General features: G+C 32.1%; 1 protein-coding gene and 1 non-coding gene across 7 annotated transcripts in view; one reads left to right on the forward strand and one right to left on the reverse strand.

Moving 5' to 3' along the window:
* The window catches only part of Synd (protein kinase C and casein kinase substrate in neurons protein Synd), a 91936-nt gene that overhangs the window by 55613 nt on the left and 15612 nt on the right, over positions 1-20711 (forward strand). For all 6 annotated transcript variants that reach the window (XM_089711386.1, XM_089711388.1, XM_089711390.1 and 3 more), the window contains one exon: positions 10117-10305. In XM_089711386.1, the coding sequence (XP_089567512.1) occupies positions 10117-10305 (189 nt within the window). The remainder of the gene's footprint in view (positions 1-10116; positions 10306-20711) is intronic.
* TRNAL-UAA (transfer RNA leucine (anticodon UAA)) lies at positions 4595-4678 on the reverse strand. The gene has a single exon. It is a non-coding gene; the product is annotated as a tRNA-Leu (tRNA).

Genomic DNA, 20711 nt, shown 5'->3' on the forward strand with positions numbered 1-20711 from the left:
GCAATTTTATCAGAAAATTCCTTGCATTTCCCGACGTTGGCGTTTAACTATTCTAGATTTTTTTTCGTAGATAGTTGGCATAAGTCTAGACGGATCTAGCTGTTATCCTTACAATTTGTAGTTATGCAACTAGGAATACATAAAATTTTACAGAACATTTACTAGGATCTTCTCATTTTACATTTTATTTAGGAACAGTTAAGTTGCGGTCATTCAAAAATGTAGGTACGTTTAGTGTATTTGACGTTAGATACAAAAATATATTACAAAAAAAACAAAAATATATTTTATTATGTGGAGAATTTACGTTCGATAATGATATTCAATTGATAATGAACGTTTATAAACGATTACCTCAGTCTTTATCGTGAGTATAATCGTGATTCATGTGTAATTAAAGAAAATGCATGTTGCATTTTTTTACAATGATGACGTCGCGTCGTCGTCACTTTTTTGTGAACGAGAGTGAATTATTTAATTAAGTAGGTACATAAATAAGTAGATTTTGAATTGATTAATTATTTGAGAAAAGATACTTGATTTAAAAAACAAATTACCCGATTATGTTATCCATTTAGGCTATATTATTATTTCCGCCCACGAATTTTAAATATGTACCTAATCTTATTTAAAGTAAGCATGTCATATTTAAATAAACATTTTTGTGTAATTTTAAATTTAACAAAATTAACCATTGATAATTAAAATTTCTATGACAAAAAGAATTTGCAACACTTTGTTAAAACAGTCAATATCACGATGAAAACCGAATATGCGTTACTTTAACTAGTCTCTCTAAAGCTCTATAGAAGAGTCAGTAATCATAATCATCAACGGAGGCTAAACAAGTTGGCCCAAATATCAATATGACCTTTACAATTATATCACATAGCGTGATTGATGGAATGCCATTGCGGCATGGCGACTGATTCTGCCGAGCCACGGTTCAATTCGTATATTGTTATGCAATATATGTAATATTATGTATGTAAGAGGTGTGGTGTAAGGCGCTTCATTAATTTATGAGTTAGGTTTCTTTATGAGAATGATACGTAATAAAAATACGTCCTATGTTTTGTAAAATAGTAGGTTATAGGTGGCTTCCCACCTAACCTACCTTGGTTGTATGGATTAAATAGATGATCAAAGTAGTGAATAATAAATGTTACTTGTAAACTTGGTAGAAGAGGATAAAATAAAATTCCCTAACAGTAAATGTGTGTTTATCAACAGATAGGTTAAAATTAATGTTTTGAAAAATTTCGTGTTTATACACGAAATTTTTATAAGTACATATACCATAAGTCTTGAAAAATGATTTAAAAGCCATTTAGGCAGTCAGTGGATTAAGTAGTGAAAACTCCCAGAGGATAATTATACAAATTGCTACAAAAAAAAACGAATATTAACTGTATAATGTATTAAAGCTAATCGTTACACTCTTGCCTATATCTCAAATTAACACATTCTAAAACGGTCAGACACGTGTAAGTATTTTAAAAAACATATAGAGTTAAGATTTAGTGCGCGATAAATATAATTTGTTGATCTTTAGCACAGATTAATAGTTACTACGTAATCTTTGGAGCGATTCGGGATAATCTGATAGCGGATAATCCTCTTATCTCAATCTTGGAGAATGAGTTCATTCCGGCCTCAGTAACAAGGACAGTTCTAGATTTTAAAGACTAACGGATTTTAAACGCGATTTATTATTTACAATCAAACACGAGAAAATACAAGATTTTATATTATTTAGGATATTATACTTTCGAATCGATATAAAAAGAGTAGCTATGTATTGTAGGCAAAATTTTTATATATCAGCTAGGTAGGTATGTCTCCACTGAAACAGTATTATAAAACGAATTATTTATAAAAGGTTTGCCCTTTTAAAATATCTTATTAATTGAAAAACATGTTAACAACATACATTATTCATACTACTTAGAGATTCTTTTCATTCAGAAAATGGTTTTAATACGAAAGAGGGCCAAAATTATATTATGCTTTAATTATATAGGTACCATAACATACGCCTAAAAGCAAGACCTATTTCACTAAGTAATAAGACATGACTAAGTGATATTCAAGTTCAGACCTCCAGAGAACCTTGAAGTGTGGCCAGTACCAAACAATTAGGAACTTTGTGTAAACTTAAAGTGTCTTGCGTTAAGCACTCAAGTTAACAATTCAAGTTAAGGCTTAACGATGTAAGTTAAACGGCAACAACGCGTTAGTATATGTAGAGCACATGTGCCAGAGTAAATCGAGTTTTAGCATGTACTTATAAAGAAACGTCTATGTTTATGACTTAATTTTTTTTGTATCGTAATTATAAAAAAAATGTGTGCGTGTACTAGTGTACACACGTAAGAAGTGAAACTTCTTTATGGCCTTATATTTTTTAATTACGCGTGGTAGGGATAAGAAAAAGATGCCGCGTAACGGAAAAATGTCACGCGTAACGAAAAAATGTTAAAATAAATTTTTTTCCAACCCCGATAGAGAAGTTTCACTTCAAAAATATTTTGTGAGAAAATTAATAATTATGCTTTCTCACTTACTGACCTTGTAACCACCCCAATGCTAATGATTAATCAATTTTGTGGTACTTTTTGACCACATTCAAAAACCCATAGACTGTGCGGCAACTAACAAATACAAATAAGGCTTACACGCTTCCCAAACCAGGTGTGAAGTGCCTAAGTCCATCTAGCTTATGTCTAGACGTCCTCCATTCAGTGTTCACAGATCGTGTTCATGATACGTGTTATAGTACAAACATGGTCCTTTAGTAAACGTGAAGATTAATCTGTATTCTCATTGGTTGGTATAAGGATTGTGGTTGTGTGAATAGTGAAGAAGGACGAACGTTATTGTAATTTTATTTTAATTTGATGTGTTTGAAATGCTGTATGAAAAATGAAAATGGTAACATTTTTAAGCGTCGTTCAATAAATTGACGAAAAACTAAAATTTTCTTTTTGTCGAACAAACGAGCATTATGAGTCGTGTACTTTTGTTGTTTGTTGTAGTAATTAGTGCCTAGTACCTACCTACACCGAATGACTTATTTTGAGTTACCTCAATAATTATCTGTAATGAAAAGAATTGCTGTGATCATTTTTAAAGTCATGTAGGTGCATACTTACACGTTACGTATTATTTATAACTTTTTACCATCTACTTTCAGAAAAGTAAGTAATAAACACACGCGCCTGTATGCTCTGATTACCTTATTTTTAAGCCAGTTACTAAAACTCGGTTAAGCTCTGTCAAATTTTATATCAGTTGTTGCGGTGTTACATCGACCTAATTAAGAGATTAATTAATAATCCTCTTTATTGGATGAATGGGATCAAGTTTGGTTTACACTTGGCCGAAATAATACCACTGAATGATAGATATAGGTATAGTTGTTTAGTAGTTTGTTTTTTTTAAGTTTCTAGTAGTATGATGGTTTGCGAATTGAAATTCTAAAGACTTCTAAGCCATGTTCTAAAGAGTAGTTAATAGGTTATAGTTAAATTTTACTGATACCTAGTATTTTAATTAAAAGCTTCTTGTAGTTCAATTCAAACAAAAGTCGTGAAATAAACATAATATTAAATTAGATTTTAAATGCATTGTAACGGATTATAAAAGCGATTTATCGAGCGTGAAAACGGGCAGATATAAAGACAGACAAACACACGAAAATTGCGTTCTTTAACAATTAAGTTTTTCTTCGAGTAATGTATATTGTAAAAGGTTAAATTTATTGTTTTCACAATTAATTTCTTCGTGTAGGTTATTTGAAGATATAATATGACAAAATATATAATATTTGTTGTAGGTATATATTGATATTTTCGATGAACACCTGTTATATTAACATAAGAATGATGTAACGGCTATATTTAAATTGATAACACTGCGTCATTTTCTTATCAGAGCAAACTTGATATTGTAAAGCTGTCAAACAAAATTATTAGGCCTTTGTATGAAGGTAATTGTTTGAACAGTAAATATATTAAAGAGTAGGTACGTAGTTACGAGGCATGGATATAATGAAATAATAGAAATAAAACTAGTTCTCTCTATATTATATTTATTCAAGAATTGTATTCTTATGAATGTAAATACTAATAAAATTAGGATATAACGTGTGTGCTTTAAGTATATTTTTTGGAAAAAACCTTCGGCAATTACATGATTTTTTTTTATTTACATAAAAAAAAATCTCAAATAACTAGACTGTTCGCTTGATGTTGCAAATACATATTCAGATATACTATTAAAATGTAATTTTGGACGGGAGATACCTACGTGAAATTATCTCTGCATTCCAACGATAATGCATATTTAATTTTACTTCATACAACTGTTAATTTTGTGCAACAAAAAAATATCAGTCTGGAAAAACTATTAGTTATATTAGTGGTAATTTCCTTAAATCTTAAATGGAATTGTAAATATGTAATGTTTCATGAAATAGAAAAAACAGATTTCAGTTTGTACCTTGTCAGTTAATTTGGTGATAAATTTAGTATGAATGTAAAAAAATTGTTTTCTATTTAGGGAAAAAACAAAAAAAGAGAACTTTCCCATTTGTCAGGTGTGGGGTTCGAACCCACGCTCCCTCTCGGGAACCAGAGCTTAAATCTGGCGCCTTAGACCACTCGGCCAACCTGACTTGAAGTTCAGCTGCGAAATTGCCAGGCTGTTAGCACTTAGACCTAACTTAAGAAACTCGTGGATCATCGTGGATCGTGGATCTTTGTTTAAATATTATACAAGATACGTATATCTTTTCTATATCTATATCTATACTAATATTATAAAGAGGAAAGGTTTGTATGTATGTATGGTTTTCACGCATAAACTACTCGACCGATTTTGGTGAAATTTGGCACAGATAATCTTTAGACCCTGAGAAAGAACATAGGCTACCTTTTATTGCGAAATATGTACCACGGGCGAAGCCGGGGCGGACCGCTAGTACTGTATATAGCGTGAGTTAATTTCGAATTTTCGGTACAAGTATAGTTTCATTACCCCTAGGTGCTGTATTGTTTTACCCCTTTTAATTAATAAATTTTATATTATGTACTTCACTTAGGTAATAAAGTTATCAGGACACTTATCGATACGCTTCTTAGTGTGTAATAAATTTCTACGGATGTTGTTTAAATGAATTTAAATGATAAAATGGAAAAATGTTTGAGCACGAGACGTTTTCCGTGGTCACGGCATCACGCGTGAACGGGTGGACCGATTTCGATAATTCTTTTTTTATTATATTCCTTGAAGTACAAGGATGGTTCTTATGTAGAGAAAACGAAGTCGGGGCGGACCACTAGTTATAAATAATTGCGGTTAACAATACTTTCCGGAACGATACATAATTCAAATAAAATTAAGGGGCGAAACGATAAATAAATATGTAATAGTTAATTGGTAAATTATGGTTACTACTAACCACTGATACAACAAATGTATTCAGAAGTATGAAGAAAAACTAACACTATCCCCTGGGGATACTTAGTAATGACTAATTATTATAATTATGTAATATGTATGTTAAAAACACACTCGTAAATCACTATTTACATTGTTATTCATATTATAATTTTATAATATAATTAATCAGCAAATAAACGTTTCTAGATATGAATCAGTGTGGAAAGGTTGCAACTCTTACATATAATTTGTTTATGATGTTGATCGTATCACCACAGTGTTTAAATAACTTTAATGTCAACGCTGTAAATTCCTTTCGTGAAGTACATTTTATTTGAATTGAAGTATATTGAATTCTCGAAATTGTATACGCAAATGTCAAGTTACTTTGTAAGATTTCTTTTTTTTTTTTAAGTAAGCTTGAGGTTGTGATGGAAGGCCCAATAAACATTAAACATGCCAAAACAATGTCATGGGAATAACTTTATTTACTTATTGTTTCCTTTATATACACGTACATACTTACCTATTTAATTCATTGAATATTATTTAAGCTAGTGTGACTCAATTGATTGAAAATTTAGTTTTAATTTTCGTTTCTTTATTAGTTAGACTAGACTCACCCAATAATTAGACGTCTTGACTGCAATTATTATAGACTGAGACACTCCAATTCCATTAGGTACACTAAATACCATGAATAATAAAAATAAAGTCCAAATAAATAATTTGGAAAATCCAAAAGTGCACGCCTCATAATTTTTTTTTAATAAATATTTATTAATTATTATTTTTGTTTATTTAATAACAATTAAACCACATCGAATCAGACCCTGAAAAATGAAAGGGTTCTATTCCTGAGCATACTCAAGCGTAAGAGAAAAAAAAAGACTCGATTAGTAAAGTATTTCGGTCGCTATCGTGTTAACAAGAAAAAGGATCCGCACATACAGACACACGGACGTCCAAGACAGAACTTTTTTAAACTGTTTTTTAACTAGTTTAAATAACAAAAATGACATCAAAAATATCATGAACGTTAAAAATAGTGTTTTTTCTTAATATCTATGTGTGTGTATGTATTATCTTACAAGTGCAATGTATGATACATAAAGACATTTTAAGTTTGAAAAATCAGATGTTTTGCGCGAAGTGACAGTAGTACCCACCTCAACGCTTCGCTTATGAGGCGTGCAATACGACAGTTAATCAAATATTTGGAGTGCATTACGCAATAGAGCGGCATCACTGTTTGCTGATAGCAAGTCAGTGTTTGCTAAAACAGAGATCATGTTTTCCGCATACCGATGTGTATGGCGGCGCTTGCGCTTAAAAATGTTTGCATTTTTCACTATAATATACAATACTACGCTATACAACCTAGCTTTACCTGGGTACTTACGTTATAAAGTATGTAATACTTGGATATATAGGTATATCTTAAAACGCGCCTATCTCAGGAATCGAATATAAAAAAACTTCTTCACGGGTTGGTGTAATGGTGTTGCATAACCTATTTATCGAGGAAAGCTATTATAGGCTATTATTAACTGTAAACTGTATCGCATTGTAATAATTATTTTACACATTTTGTTGGGTTGCGATCTGCTCCTGAAATTAATGTAACGCCTATAGGTATATGCCTAACAAGGTCATGATCTGTTATGTGTATTCAATTTAAATAAACAAATAAATTATCATCACTCTAAGACCAATAGCAGTTGAGCAATGCTTCTAATGCTTCGTGCTATATTTATTTCGTTTTATAGTAAGAGATAGCTGTGTAGGAAATATTTCTATAAATATATATAGTCCAAAAATTCTTTTGTTACACCATGCAGTAGGTGTTTCTGGTTTTAGGCTGGTTGTGGCTTCTATTTTTCAAGTTATATCTCTTCACTCGTACTCAAAGAAATGTAAATTCCACATACGCAAGTGAAAAGTAGTTCTTGAGTGATAAAACTGACGAAGATAAGATACTTGTCACGATTCGAGGCACGAACTGATAAGCGCATTCACATACCGATAACGTTTGTGCTTCGTATTACAATTGGTATAGATTATAATATATTTATATTCAGTATTTATTACCGTAATAAAATAAGGATTAAAGCTAATACGTAATGTAGATTGTTGCTTTCATTGACTATAAATAAATGACTCATTGAACTTAATAAAATAATTTTAACACATCGAATGGATGGAAACAAAAAAATTGTCAAATTGTTTTCAAGTTTTCATAACGGTGCATTTACATCAAACGGACATAGAGCTAGAGCTATAGCTAGAGCACGAACATTCTTCATTTTTCATTTTTTGACGACGCGGTTGGCGCAGTGGTAAAGTAACTGTCTACTGAGCCGACGGTCCCGGGTTCGATCCCCGGTCAGGGCAAATATTTGTGTGATGAACACAATTATTTGTTCTTGGGTCTGGGTGTTATTATCTATATATGTATTTATTAAATATTATATTTATCGTCGCCTAGTACCCACAACACAAGCCTTAATTGAGCTTACTGTGGGACTAGGTCGATTTGTGTAATAATGTCCTATAATATTTATTTATTTATTTATTCTTTCGTGATATTTTATTGTAAACGAAAACTTGTATTCCGTGCTTTGCAGCACATTAACACCCCCACTAGGGTTAGAATGAGCATTCGCTCGTTTGATGTAATTATGCACAGTAAGACTAATGCACGGTATTTGTTTTGTTTCAAATTAACTAGCTTTCCGGCCGCAGTTTTGCTCGCAAGGCGTCCACATTTTGATGGACAAGCCAATTTCAATACTAATAATTATCATCCTTCATTTCAATACCTTTACATTTTGATTGAGCAACCAAAAGTATTGTTATCTACTTATATCATATTTTTAATATGTATAAGTAGGTCTTACGTTTATCTGTTTATTTATAATTGGTCTACACTTTTTAGTGGAAAACAGAATTTCCATCATACACAAGGATACAGATATCAAATTAATTCGCTCGTAATCTTTTTCTTTATAAAAGATTACATCAATTAAATTTTTCTAAATGATGTCATGATGTATTATTATTTTTTTTAATTATGTCGTTGGTACACAGAGCCTCCTAATAGATTTGCCTTGATTAATCTAAATTACGTCATTCTGAAGAGATATATGCAAATAGTAGTTTATTTATAGACATACATACAGTAGTTAATATACTACAATAAATATCATAATCAATGAAGAAATGCGACACCACATACGCAACTATCACTATACCGTGGCTGTTTACACGTCAAACACATGAATGTGATGCAGGTAATTATTATCAACAAGGTCGGATGCAGGAGATGTGACACCGGTGTTTAGCAGTGGTGTTACGTGACAGTTACGTAAGATTGTCTGGTAAACGTGACACTATTTGTATTGGTTATGATCAAGTAAAATAGTATAGGCAGTAGTAAGCTTAACTTTTGAATACTGCACTTGATTAGCTAAGAAAAGGGAATATTGATATTTACCTTCGATATTACATGACAGTTAGGAAACGTCTGTCATTCGTAATATTTTGATTGGTTTTGTTCCACTAATCTTATATCTTATATATAAAAATGAATCGCAAAATGTGTTGGTAAGCGCATAACTCGAGAACGGCTGAACCGATTTCGATAATTATTTTTTTATTATATTCCTTGAAGTACGAGGATGGTTCTTATGTAGAGAAAACGTAAACATGTACCACGGGCGAAGCCGGGGCGGACCGCTAGTATTCTATAAGGAGAATGATGAATCGAAATTGCTTCTCTCTGATTATCATTTAATAGTGTATAAAGATTGTGAGGGTATATTGTGTATCTATATTACTATTAATAATATGTTATCATCAATGATAACGTATCGTAACTATTTGGATTCATGATAAATTTTTCCTCTACAATCTGTTGAATACTTTCCATATCCAATAAGTGTTTTTTCCATTAAAATTCTCTGATTTACAGATTTTTACAGATATACCACTAAATTATTCATTTATGTTTTATAAAATGCACCTTATATAAATATTTTTGTGTGATATCATCGGCTAGATACTACGTAACTAGAAAAACAATCAAAACGCCAAGAAAACGATATTTTTAACGCGTGATTTACATAACTAATCATAAAATTAGCACATATTATGATAATATATCATAGATATGTTCCAACAAAGGTTACTCTGATGACTGGTCCATGATGTCGCATACATTATAACATTTAACGTGCAATATGTGTGGAGATGATGAACAAACATACGGTGTGTCATACGCACTCGTCAATTGGATTAACTTGTTTTAATGTTGTGTGTTGATGCATTGAATGCGTGCTAAAAGGTTTCAAAATGTTAGGTTTATAGCAAATGTTACTGGTTGTTTCGTTTAGAGAAATGGAAATTTGAGCAGACATCACAAGTTTTAATAAGTGCACTACTGCACTTCTCAAAATGCAATGATCCTCATGAATCCTATAAATTTTAATTTTGAATAGTATCTAATGCAATTTCGTGATCAGAAAATTGTAATCGCATACAGTACTTAATACTATTTGGCTTTGTCTTTAAGTCAGTCTTATTAATGGGGGTTTTCCTGTAAAGCATGTATTATTTCGATTTATTTGTTATTCGTCTATACGCAGTCTAACATTCACTATTTGTCCACAGTCAATGATCCAACTAAAGGAGCGGAAAGAAATGGACGAAGCGTTCAAGAAAGCGCAGAAACCATGGGCCAAACTCCTGCAGAAGGTCGAGAGGGCGCGGCTGGAGTACCACACGGCGTGCAAGCAGGAGCGCACCGCGCAAAACCAGGAGAGGAACGCGAGTGGGGATAGCTCCCTCAGTCCGGACCAGGTTGGTTGAATCACGCTTGCAAGTTTGTCCTGTGCTATGTCATGAGCTCATGTAAAAAAATAAATTTTTGAAGGTCTTTAACGCGTACCAGTTAAGTTGATAAAGCTCAGAATGCTGACGTGGGTGACAATTAATATGGTTATTGATAAAAGAGCCTATATCAAAATCCTTATGCAGGTTACATTTAGAACGTTACAATTTACATAGGAAATTCGGATAGAACTTCCACTAGTTTGCGAGTCGCAAACTCTAGCGAACTCGTGAACTTTACGAGTCTCGTCGTGAAAGTTTCAGCTTGATTCAATATGGAATGAATAATGGGTTAGTAGATTGAGCATACTGGAAATGTTAGGTCGTTATCATAGCCCAAAGAAACTAAAGGACAAAATATGATTGAAGAAATTAACGGTTTCTTTGATTAATACCTAAAGTAAACAAAGTAGAAGCGCTGTTTCGATTAAATTTTCATAACTTCGAAAGAACAACACAAGATACATATGTTATCAAACTAGTCCATCGAAATGTTACATTTTTTAGGCCCAACCTTGCATTTTTAAGAGGACGCAATTTTATTTTTTTTATGTGTAGGGGGGGTCAGTGTGAAGCTATCACCAAGTTTGTGGGGTCGCCACCCTTGTCCCACGGCCGCCATCTTGAAAATAGCGGTTGAAATGGTTTTTACGATATATCTCTTAAACTATTTATCTGATAAAAAAAAATTTGTTAACATTATTTGTTGCAAATTAAATTCTCTACAACTTTTGTCCAGTAACTTTTTGACGTAGAAATATAAATAAAAAAGTTATAAGCGAAAATGTTCAGAAATTAGAGCTATTTATATTTTTCAATAAAACTTTTTTTTATCATTTTACGAAGAAATATTATCAGACCATTTTTGTAGATTGTTTTTCGAGGAACAACTATTATATACAACATTTTTTCATTACGTCAATAGCTAAGGTTTTACAGCGCTCCGAAGTGAGAACTATTTTTTAGTACTCATAACTATACAGTTACATATATTATGTTTGTACTAATAATAATTTGTCATCAGTAATTGTTTTTTTTTTTTGTTATTATAATATTTTTAATAATGAATTTTGCAATATTATTAATAATTAATTATTATGACTCTTTTCCCCACCATCCAGGAGGTAGAGTCTGGAAGCGCGTTTTTTTTCCGTCGAAAAGCAGGGCTGAAATGTTCTGCAGTGTGCTTGAATTGTTCTGGAGTCTGGGAAAAGAGCCAATAGCCAATATATTATGTATAGTTAGTACTGAAAAATAGTACTCACTTCAGAGCTCACCTTAGCTATTGACGTAATGAAAAAATGTTGTATATAATAGTTGTTCCTCGAAAAACAATCTACAAAAATGGTCTGATAATATTTCTTCGTAATATGATAAAAAAAAGTTTTATTGAAAAATATAAATAGCTCTAATTTCTGAACATTTTCGCTTATAACTTTTTTATTTATAGTTCTACGACAAAAAGTTACTGGACCAAAGTTGTAGAGAATTTAATTTGCAACAAATAATGTTAACAATTTTTTTTTATCAGATAAATAGTTTAAGAGATAGATCGTAAAAACCATTTCAATCGCTGTTTTCAAGATGGCGGCCGTGGGACAAGGGTGGCGACCCCACAAACTTGGTGCTAGCTTCACACTAACCCCCCCTACACATCAAAAAAATAAAATTGCGTCCTCTAAAAAATGCAACCCTAAATGTAACTTTTCAATGAACTAAACCTCATTCAAAGAACATTAAAACTTTGCGCCTATTTCCATTTAATAATAGTTATTGGTGCGGACGGGTCTCTTTTCTGCTTGCATTTTTAATGAAAGTTCTACGACACTTGACGTATCTGGGTCGACTTCGTATTTGTCACTAATTCTTGTGATTCATAGAGGGTATTAATTTTATTCAGGATGAGTTGTTTTTATAGTATAAATGTTTCTTACCACTGTCGGTAAAGTAAAAGAGTTTTGTAATCATTTTTTCTTAGCCTCGGGCAGGAACACAAGTAAAGTCGTCTGTCCATGACATTTCTTTTAATGCTCAAGTTAGAGAGAGATTTCTGCTATTTTCATATTCTATATCGACTTACCTGAAGATGAGCTGTAAGTATAAAATAAACTGAATAATACAATTTAAAATTGATACTATTAAACTCGCTTAAACAACTCAAAACCAATTAAAAAGTTTCCTTTAAATTTCCAGCAGGGATTATACTGCATATAAATAAGTCGGTTGTTTCTCAATTGATTTAATGAAAGAAGAATAGTCCGTAGAAGCAGTGTAGGTACATCAGTCAGAATCGACATTCGAAATCGAAAATTTAACAATAATTCCAAAAGTTTTCAAACTTCGGTCAAGTGAATGGTTCATTGGGACGACAATAAATCTCATTTTGCAACCTTGTACGCAGTCCGGAACATTGTTTATATTGCAATTAAATTATTTTTTTGCTGTATGGTCGTGAAAAAAATTCCAAAAGTTCTGCAAACTTGACACAGATATCGGAAATATATACCGAACGGTTGTATAAATTTGCAACCTTTTTCGTTGACCGGAACATGTTTATTTATAATTATTTTTAATTCGTGGTCATTTTTTCAAGTAAGGTGGTCTCGGAATAATTACAAAAGTTTGGAACTTGGTTGCAAACTTCGAAAACATCTATTCTGATGCATTTACAAATTTGCAACCTCATTCAGTTTAATAAAAAAAAAAAAACATTAATATTCAATATTAAAAGATGTTCCGTACACTGAGATTGGTTGCAAATTTAATACGTGATATGAAATATTATATCGAAAACTTCCCCAAGTTTGCAGAACTTTTGGAATTTTTTTCACGACCATACAGCAAAAAATAATTTAATTGCAGTTCCGGACTGCGGACAAGGTTGCAAAATGAGATTTATTGTCGTCCCAATGTACCATTCACTTGACCCAAGTTTGAAAACTTTTGGAATTATTGTGAATTGAATGTCTTGACTGAGTGGAGTAATAAAATTACATTGAAAAATATTAGGTAATTCAAAAAAAAAAAACATCAAGAAATATAATTCTGTATTAAACTTTGGTATTAAAACTTACTGTGTAAACTAAATCGCTATTATTCAAATTCATTCAGCTATCAGTCAGTGTGCGTCTAAAACTAAACAAGGATTAGTGAACGGAAAGTCGCGATGTACCAGGATAGCATGACCAGCAAGAAAATGGACCCGTGGAGTTCTTAATTGATTTTGATAAAAAGGTGTATAATATAAAAAAAAACTGATACTAAAAGGAACTTAACTCGCTGCCTTGTCTAGGATTAAATTAGCCTAGTATTAGCGTTGGAAGTCAAGCATATGACGTACCAGGGTGGCATGGCCGGTAGGATATCGACCCATGAAGTTCTTAATTGATTTTCATTTAAGACTAGCTGATCCGACAGACGTTGTCCGTCTTCGCACAAACTGTCAAACGCGTCAAGTTAATAAAGCGCGTCACACACGGTGAAGACCCGACACTTACACGACACACACAAGACACCCGAAATTTTGTGTGTCATTTGTAACAGGATGGCGGTTCTACAGGGGTCTTAGTACGCAATGACAAAAAGAAAAATGATGGTCAGAACGCTGATACCGGATACCTTAAGATACTGTAATATAAAATATAACAGTATCTTAAGATAAAATATTATAGTATCTTCACCGTGTGTCACGCGCTTTACTGTTAAGTTTTCTGCATTTTATAAATTTTTGGCCCAAATGTAAATTTTTCTTTCTAAGATCCTTCTCCTGACCATAAAGAACATAATATAATTAGAATTATCGAAATGCATCCAGCTGTTCAGGCGTGATGTCGTGACCAGGGAAAACAGGATTTCATTTTTATATTAAATACTAGCTTACCGGCTATAGAATGTGCGATATATTATGTATACAAAATGAAATAAAAGTATCTAAAACTAATCTAGGATTAAACTTAGCCTAGGATTAGCGTTGAAAGTCTAAGCACACGATGTAGGTACCAGGACGGCATGGCCGGCATGATATCGACCCACGGAGTTCTTTGACCACTTGCCCCATTTCGCGCCACTTGAAGTCTTGAAACGTGTCTCGATGTTTCAAACGCGACCTTTGTTATACATTCTTGCATATTTGTGACATTGTGAAAAAGATTTTTGATATAAATTTGTTATTGTGACTGTGTTTTTCTTCTATTTCTGTTGATAAACTATGTACCTACTAATGATTGAATTCTATTTTACCAATAAGGTAGAATCGATTTCTACTAGTGAATCATAAAATCTGGTTCCTAGTATGAATTTATTTCACAATAGCAAAGCCACATTATTTGTATTAAGCCATAATTTCGATCTTAACAACTGACTAGAAGAAAAAAGTACTGCATGGATTACGTAAATCCCCGGAAAGGAAATTGATCAGTGAAACACATATGAAACGTTCAATACAAAATGATATACATACTTAATAAAGGACAGGTCTTCAATTTTTTATGAGAAATATACGCATTTCGTAATATTTAGACTTGAAAATGTTTTTAGTAAATTATCAGACGAATCTAACAATATCTCTGTATTTATAACTTCGTACGAGAATAATCCCAATTACGTCACACTGTTATAATTTTAAATTAACAACTCGAGTTTGTGCTGGAGAGATTTCATGAAAGTTGCCGTTTGTTGGAGTTTTGTTTATAATGAAGTGAGCTTTTATTAAAATAAGTTCTAGTTAACGCTACGAGCTTACCTGAGTTGAAATATTTTGGTATGAAAACTGAACAGTGTCAAACAAGTGGAATATTTGGTGAATAGTAACACGAATATGTGACAAAATTAATTTGCATTGCAGTACATGTTACTTTATTAAATGTTAATTACTACCCTTTCAAATCAGGCTAACTCCCAGCTACAGTAAGCTGTAAGATTCAAACTTAATGGCATGGCGGCTCGGAACATCGTACTTTCCAATGCGCAATACGCAATTTTGAGTATCAGCGGGATTGTCAACTTGAGTGTACCTGCGTGCACTCGCAGCTAACTTCCGAACCGCCATTAAGTTTGAATCGAACTGTAATATAATTTACAAAAGAGAGCGTTTGTGATGATGAACGGATGGATTTATTTATTCAGACAAAAATTGGTCCATAGAAACATTACAATCTGGCTTAGTTCACAGCGTATTTTCATCCATTTTCCACACGAGTAAAGTCTGCTATCTCCCATACATCATCACCTAAAAGCCAATTAAAGTCCCATTTAATTACCACATTTGATTATAGCATTAACAGCGATCCCCTGTCAAGTACAAAGCCGTCTATAGCGATTCAATTTGCGTCTATTTGCGTGGAAAATATCTAATTAGATAAGTCACAACAAAACGAATAGGCGGGGATCCAATTAGCGGTTTAATTCTCTTTTAAACGCCTTAGGACGTCATGGATACGAGTGTGGGGGACTATTGTTTGTGATTGTGTATTATCTTCTATAATATAAAAATGAATCCCAAAATGTGTTGGTAAGCGCATAACTTGAGAACGGCTGAACCGATTTCGTTAATTCTTTTTTTATTATATTCCTTGAAGTACGAGGATGGTTTTTACGTAGAGAAAACGTAAATAATATGTACCACGGGCGAAGCCGGGGTGGACTGCTAGTTTTATATAAATACGTGTGATTCATGAAATTTTTGTAATTGTTTTAATAAATTTGTTTTAACTGAGAAGAACGAATTTATTTCAAAAAATTAAAAGCTAGATATGGGATATACAAACACTTTCAAATGATGTACTTGATTATTAATACACCTAAATAAGACAATATTAGTTAAGGTCTTAGAAATAATTCGACGTTTCAAATATTTCATACATTTGGAAGCTATGATGTCTCAAACAAACACAACTAAACAGATAGATACTCGTTTTATACTCATAGGTAATATTATAGTTCTAAATTAAAATCCCCAATTTTCAAAAACCCATGACACCCTATTGACAATGCCACGCGTTGAAACGTATCGACGTATCTAATCATGTGTCTTGTTCGTTAAGTAAATGAAATAGTTACAAACAAATCACGTAAAAGTGCTAGTGTAGTGCCACAAGATGTTTACCCATTCGTTCTGTTTAATTGATTATACAATTATGTGCGGTAGGGTGAACATGTTTTCCTTTTTTTTCGTACCTACGTGACTTTTTAATTAGTTTTAACTTTTAAACCATAGTAATGTTATTTTGAATATGTTAACTCACGTATTTCTTGATTGCTTAAATATCAATTAGCAAATAAACGCAAATGCGATATTTATCTTAAAAAATATTTATTTTTCCATAACCATAAATCGTGAACACACTGTATAATTACGTAAATTATACAATGTGTTGCAAAAATGATATTTATGTTTATTATTTTATGTCTAAAATATGTAGAATGATATCACATAAATCAAAGCTTGAAATTCGTACGGTTGCAAATTAATTTTGACCTTTGCGATTGTATCGATGAGCGATTATACATCTCGATGTTACATTGTGTTGCATAACTCGTGTGCTCGTCTGAGATTAGGGCACACTGAACAAGAAAAAATAGTTATTTTATTCGATACAGAACAGAACACAACAGATACAGTACAGAAAATTGTAACTATTATAATGTTATGCCGGGGGGTGGGGGTCGCTAGTGTAATGTTGGAAGTTCCAACTTGGAACTATAACAAAAAAATCATGGTGATTAGCATTGTTTTTCTAGTGTCTATGTCTTCATGTGTATGACATCTAGTGTCAAGCTTAACTATTTGCTACAAGCTTTGTTTATTTACAAATATTACGTATTATTAATTATTTAGTTAAGCACAAGAGAACGTTATATAAACGCATATTTATTTACCCCTGTACAATGTACATATGTATTCAATAGCAAGTTATTGACATTCTACGAGAGCTTTTGAACTTTGATGTACCAAATAGCCGGCGGCTAATCGTTTGAGCTCTGTCAGCTTTGTGTAAAGCAATATCAATGTTATTGCGAGTGATCGATCATTGATCGGTTTGAAAGCTTTGAGTTGCAAAAACCTGTGTAGTATTGGTCGTTTATCGCGTTTAAATATTGACTTGGTAACTTATTTGAAGTTTCGTAAATCGTACGTATTGAATAGCAATGTGTAAAAATATTGGAGTATGTGTATTGGCTGATATAATTGTTTGAAGTTGAAACATTAATTTTAGGATTGATCGTCATAGATATCACTCCTTATTTTTTAAAACAAAAACGTATTTATTTTCACTAAAATGAAAATAATAATATACAACTTAAAGGGTGTTTATAAATTTATGTTATTTTTTTCTGGTTAAATCTAGTCATTTTTTCCTTCGTAGGTATTACAATTACATGGTCAAACACATTATTACTAATTGGCGACTGAAATAACATCACATAACCAGCTACCAGAGATACCGTTAATATGTAACAAATATCGTGTTACATGCTCTCTTGGTGAATGATTGAAACATGTTTCAATTTATATATATATTTACTATTTTATCAATCTGAATTGGTACAATTTTCCCAAATGTAGATACGTGATAAATTTAGTATTTCTGTTAATAATCAAATATATATTAATAAAGTGTGTGCGTGTATGTTTCCTTGTGTTTGTATTCTTACTACGGTCGATCAATTTGTCTGTATCGCATTGGGCATGTAAAGACATTTAATTGCTTTAATAAATAAACTTGATATACCATGATCCTCGGATACTATGTTCGTAATATGTAGACACACAAACAAACACACATATCGACACTTTATACCTGTTTGTATTCTGTCACGGCCGACTGTCGCGTGTGCATTCACCGTGACAATATCAGGATACAGGTTACATAGCTTAGATGACAAGATGAGATAGTATTGATGTATCTAATAATTCTCTTTGAATAACACATGTGGATTATCTAATTGCGTATAAGTGTGCATGTGTAAGTGTTAAACACAATTATGTGTTTTGATCATTTACTAAAAACATAATTGATATGTTAGATTATGTTTTAAGAAATAAATTTTATGTCTCTTAGTGTTTTATGAGCGTTTTTTTCAATTAACGCTGAATCTATTTATTAAATGCTTTACATTATTCTCATATTAAATATGTACAGTGTATCGATAATTAATTAATATCTAATCACTTAAGTAGAGCAAAAAGCCCGTTTGATAAGGGTGCGCGTAATTAATTACGGCGCGTAACCGGCACGAGTCTGCATCATTCTTCATTACCATTGACAGATCGCGTCTCATACAAATATATGATTGATTGTGTAAAAACTCGATTAAGTACTATTTTGTGTTATTTTTATCGATGGTTAAATATAGTATACTGATCTATCCTGACAGCGTGCAGAGTTGTGTTGACTGTAGAAGGCATTAAAACACCTCAAATCTCGAACTCCGTTTACAAAAAAACAAAATAATGAGAATAATATGATTTTACTACATGAATAATTGAATAGTCTATTTTTACGAATAATTTAATAGCAAACCTATACACGAGAACAACGTGCCCTAAAAATAATCACCCTGTATATACAGTACACACTTAGCAGTCGACAAAGAGCGTCTGGCGTTTCTTTTCATAATCACGTTCTGTGCTCGAAATTGCGCCTTGAGTTTCCGCAAGGATGACATTTCGCATCACCCTGTATGTCCGAGATGTGAGAATGTATTCGTACAAGTATGTATGTGTATTTTGTGTTTGTTATTTTCTTTGTATTATGCTTTTTCTAAAAGTTTACTTCTATAATAATTTGAATAAATGCCGAGGGATTATATTATGAAAATTTTAAATATATCAATGAAACATTTGTTATGATAGGTTTCAATTCTTTTGTGAAAAAAGTACATCGTAGATATAAAATGTTTATTATGAATAGCCAGTTTCATAAACGTGGATAAAATTACCGAAAATTGCATCAAAAGATGCCAACATAATATACTTAATTAAACATACAGAAATGAAATTACATGAAAGACGATAACCTATACTCGAGCGCTCGACTCGTCACGACAATTATGTCGTGACGTAACCGCGTCGTAAGTCGTGTTATGTAAGCAAGTAGGCTTTGGGGACACCTGTTATGTCGTGTGGGTGCAGTGTAAACGGAACCGGCTTGTGATGTGTGTGTAGGTGTGTGTGCGTGTTTGTGTGCGTGTTGGATGCAACGAGAGATGGCCAAGTGCACAAGAGGTGTATGGTGTATGTTTAATTATTTCTTATTTATTGTTGGATGAAGTGAGAATAGTATTAATTGTTTGTTGGAATTAAAGGAGGAGGATATTGTTTTTGGAGAGTCATGTATGTTTGTATATTTTTTGGTACGCGCTGTAGCATAAAAACTTTGCTTAATTTAAGCTTGAGATGTATCGGAGAGTTCGTCTTAATTCCTCGTATCATTAGAAAAATTACTAGTCTAATTTATTTAGTGGTTTTCTCGAGAATTGCAAAAAAGGTTTTATTCGTTAAGAAAATTGGTCAGTAGCAGTACAACAGTTTTAAAATTTAACGAAACTACTTTGCAATGCGTCCGTCCTATTTAGGAACAAAAACATGTTCAGGTTTTTAATTTTAAGTATAATAAATGTATGAGAAATATTGCAATTGCATTCCAAAATAACAATGCGGAACACATATTATGTTTTATTAATGTTTTCTACGTAACAATTGTTCCTCATTCAGTTCAAAATGTATTATAAAGGGCTTTTTCTAAAAAATCTAGAACTTTTGTAAAACCTAGTTTAACATATTATTTATTGTCTAATTATTTTAAACGCCGAAGTTTTACTTGTCTTGTAGCTTTCTAAGGATACAACATTTTTTTCAAATCGTTCAGCAAAAAAAAAAGAAAAAATTATTAATTTATTCGTGTACCGTAAGTTACGATTATTACAATATTTCAATAAACAACCATTAAAATTTAAAATTCATTAAAACTCATTAATTTTGCGAGTAATGTAAGTACCCGCTAACACTTTAAATTTAATTAGCTTAATTTTCATAAAATATGTATCCTACATTAATGTTCCCATCTCTTACCTATCCAGCACTCCATTCCACTGTAAATAACGAACAAGTAGTAACAAATTTCGGCAGCCAGATATTATGTTGTTCCCTGGTGGACGGTAAAGCAATTTGCCAACATTCTGGCATCATTAAATATTAGCTAGCCGTGGTTACAGGTGGTACTGGTGTCATATATCTAAAGTTTTATAGGAGTATCTTGCCCATTTTTACCTATTTTGTTTCTGTGACAATTTGGTGGTCTGTGAAAATTTTGGTGTGTTTTCCCTCGGGTTTAGGGCAAGATGAAATTGCTATTTCTTTTATGAAAATACTCGTC

Source organism: Colias philodice, chromosome 26 (assembly GCF_061535455.1).
Source record: "Colias philodice isolate Cphi_HAF_F1 chromosome 26, ilColPhil1 Martin Lab GWU primary, whole genome shotgun sequence".
Classification (NCBI taxonomy): domain Eukaryota; kingdom Metazoa; phylum Arthropoda; class Insecta; order Lepidoptera; family Pieridae; genus Colias; species Colias philodice.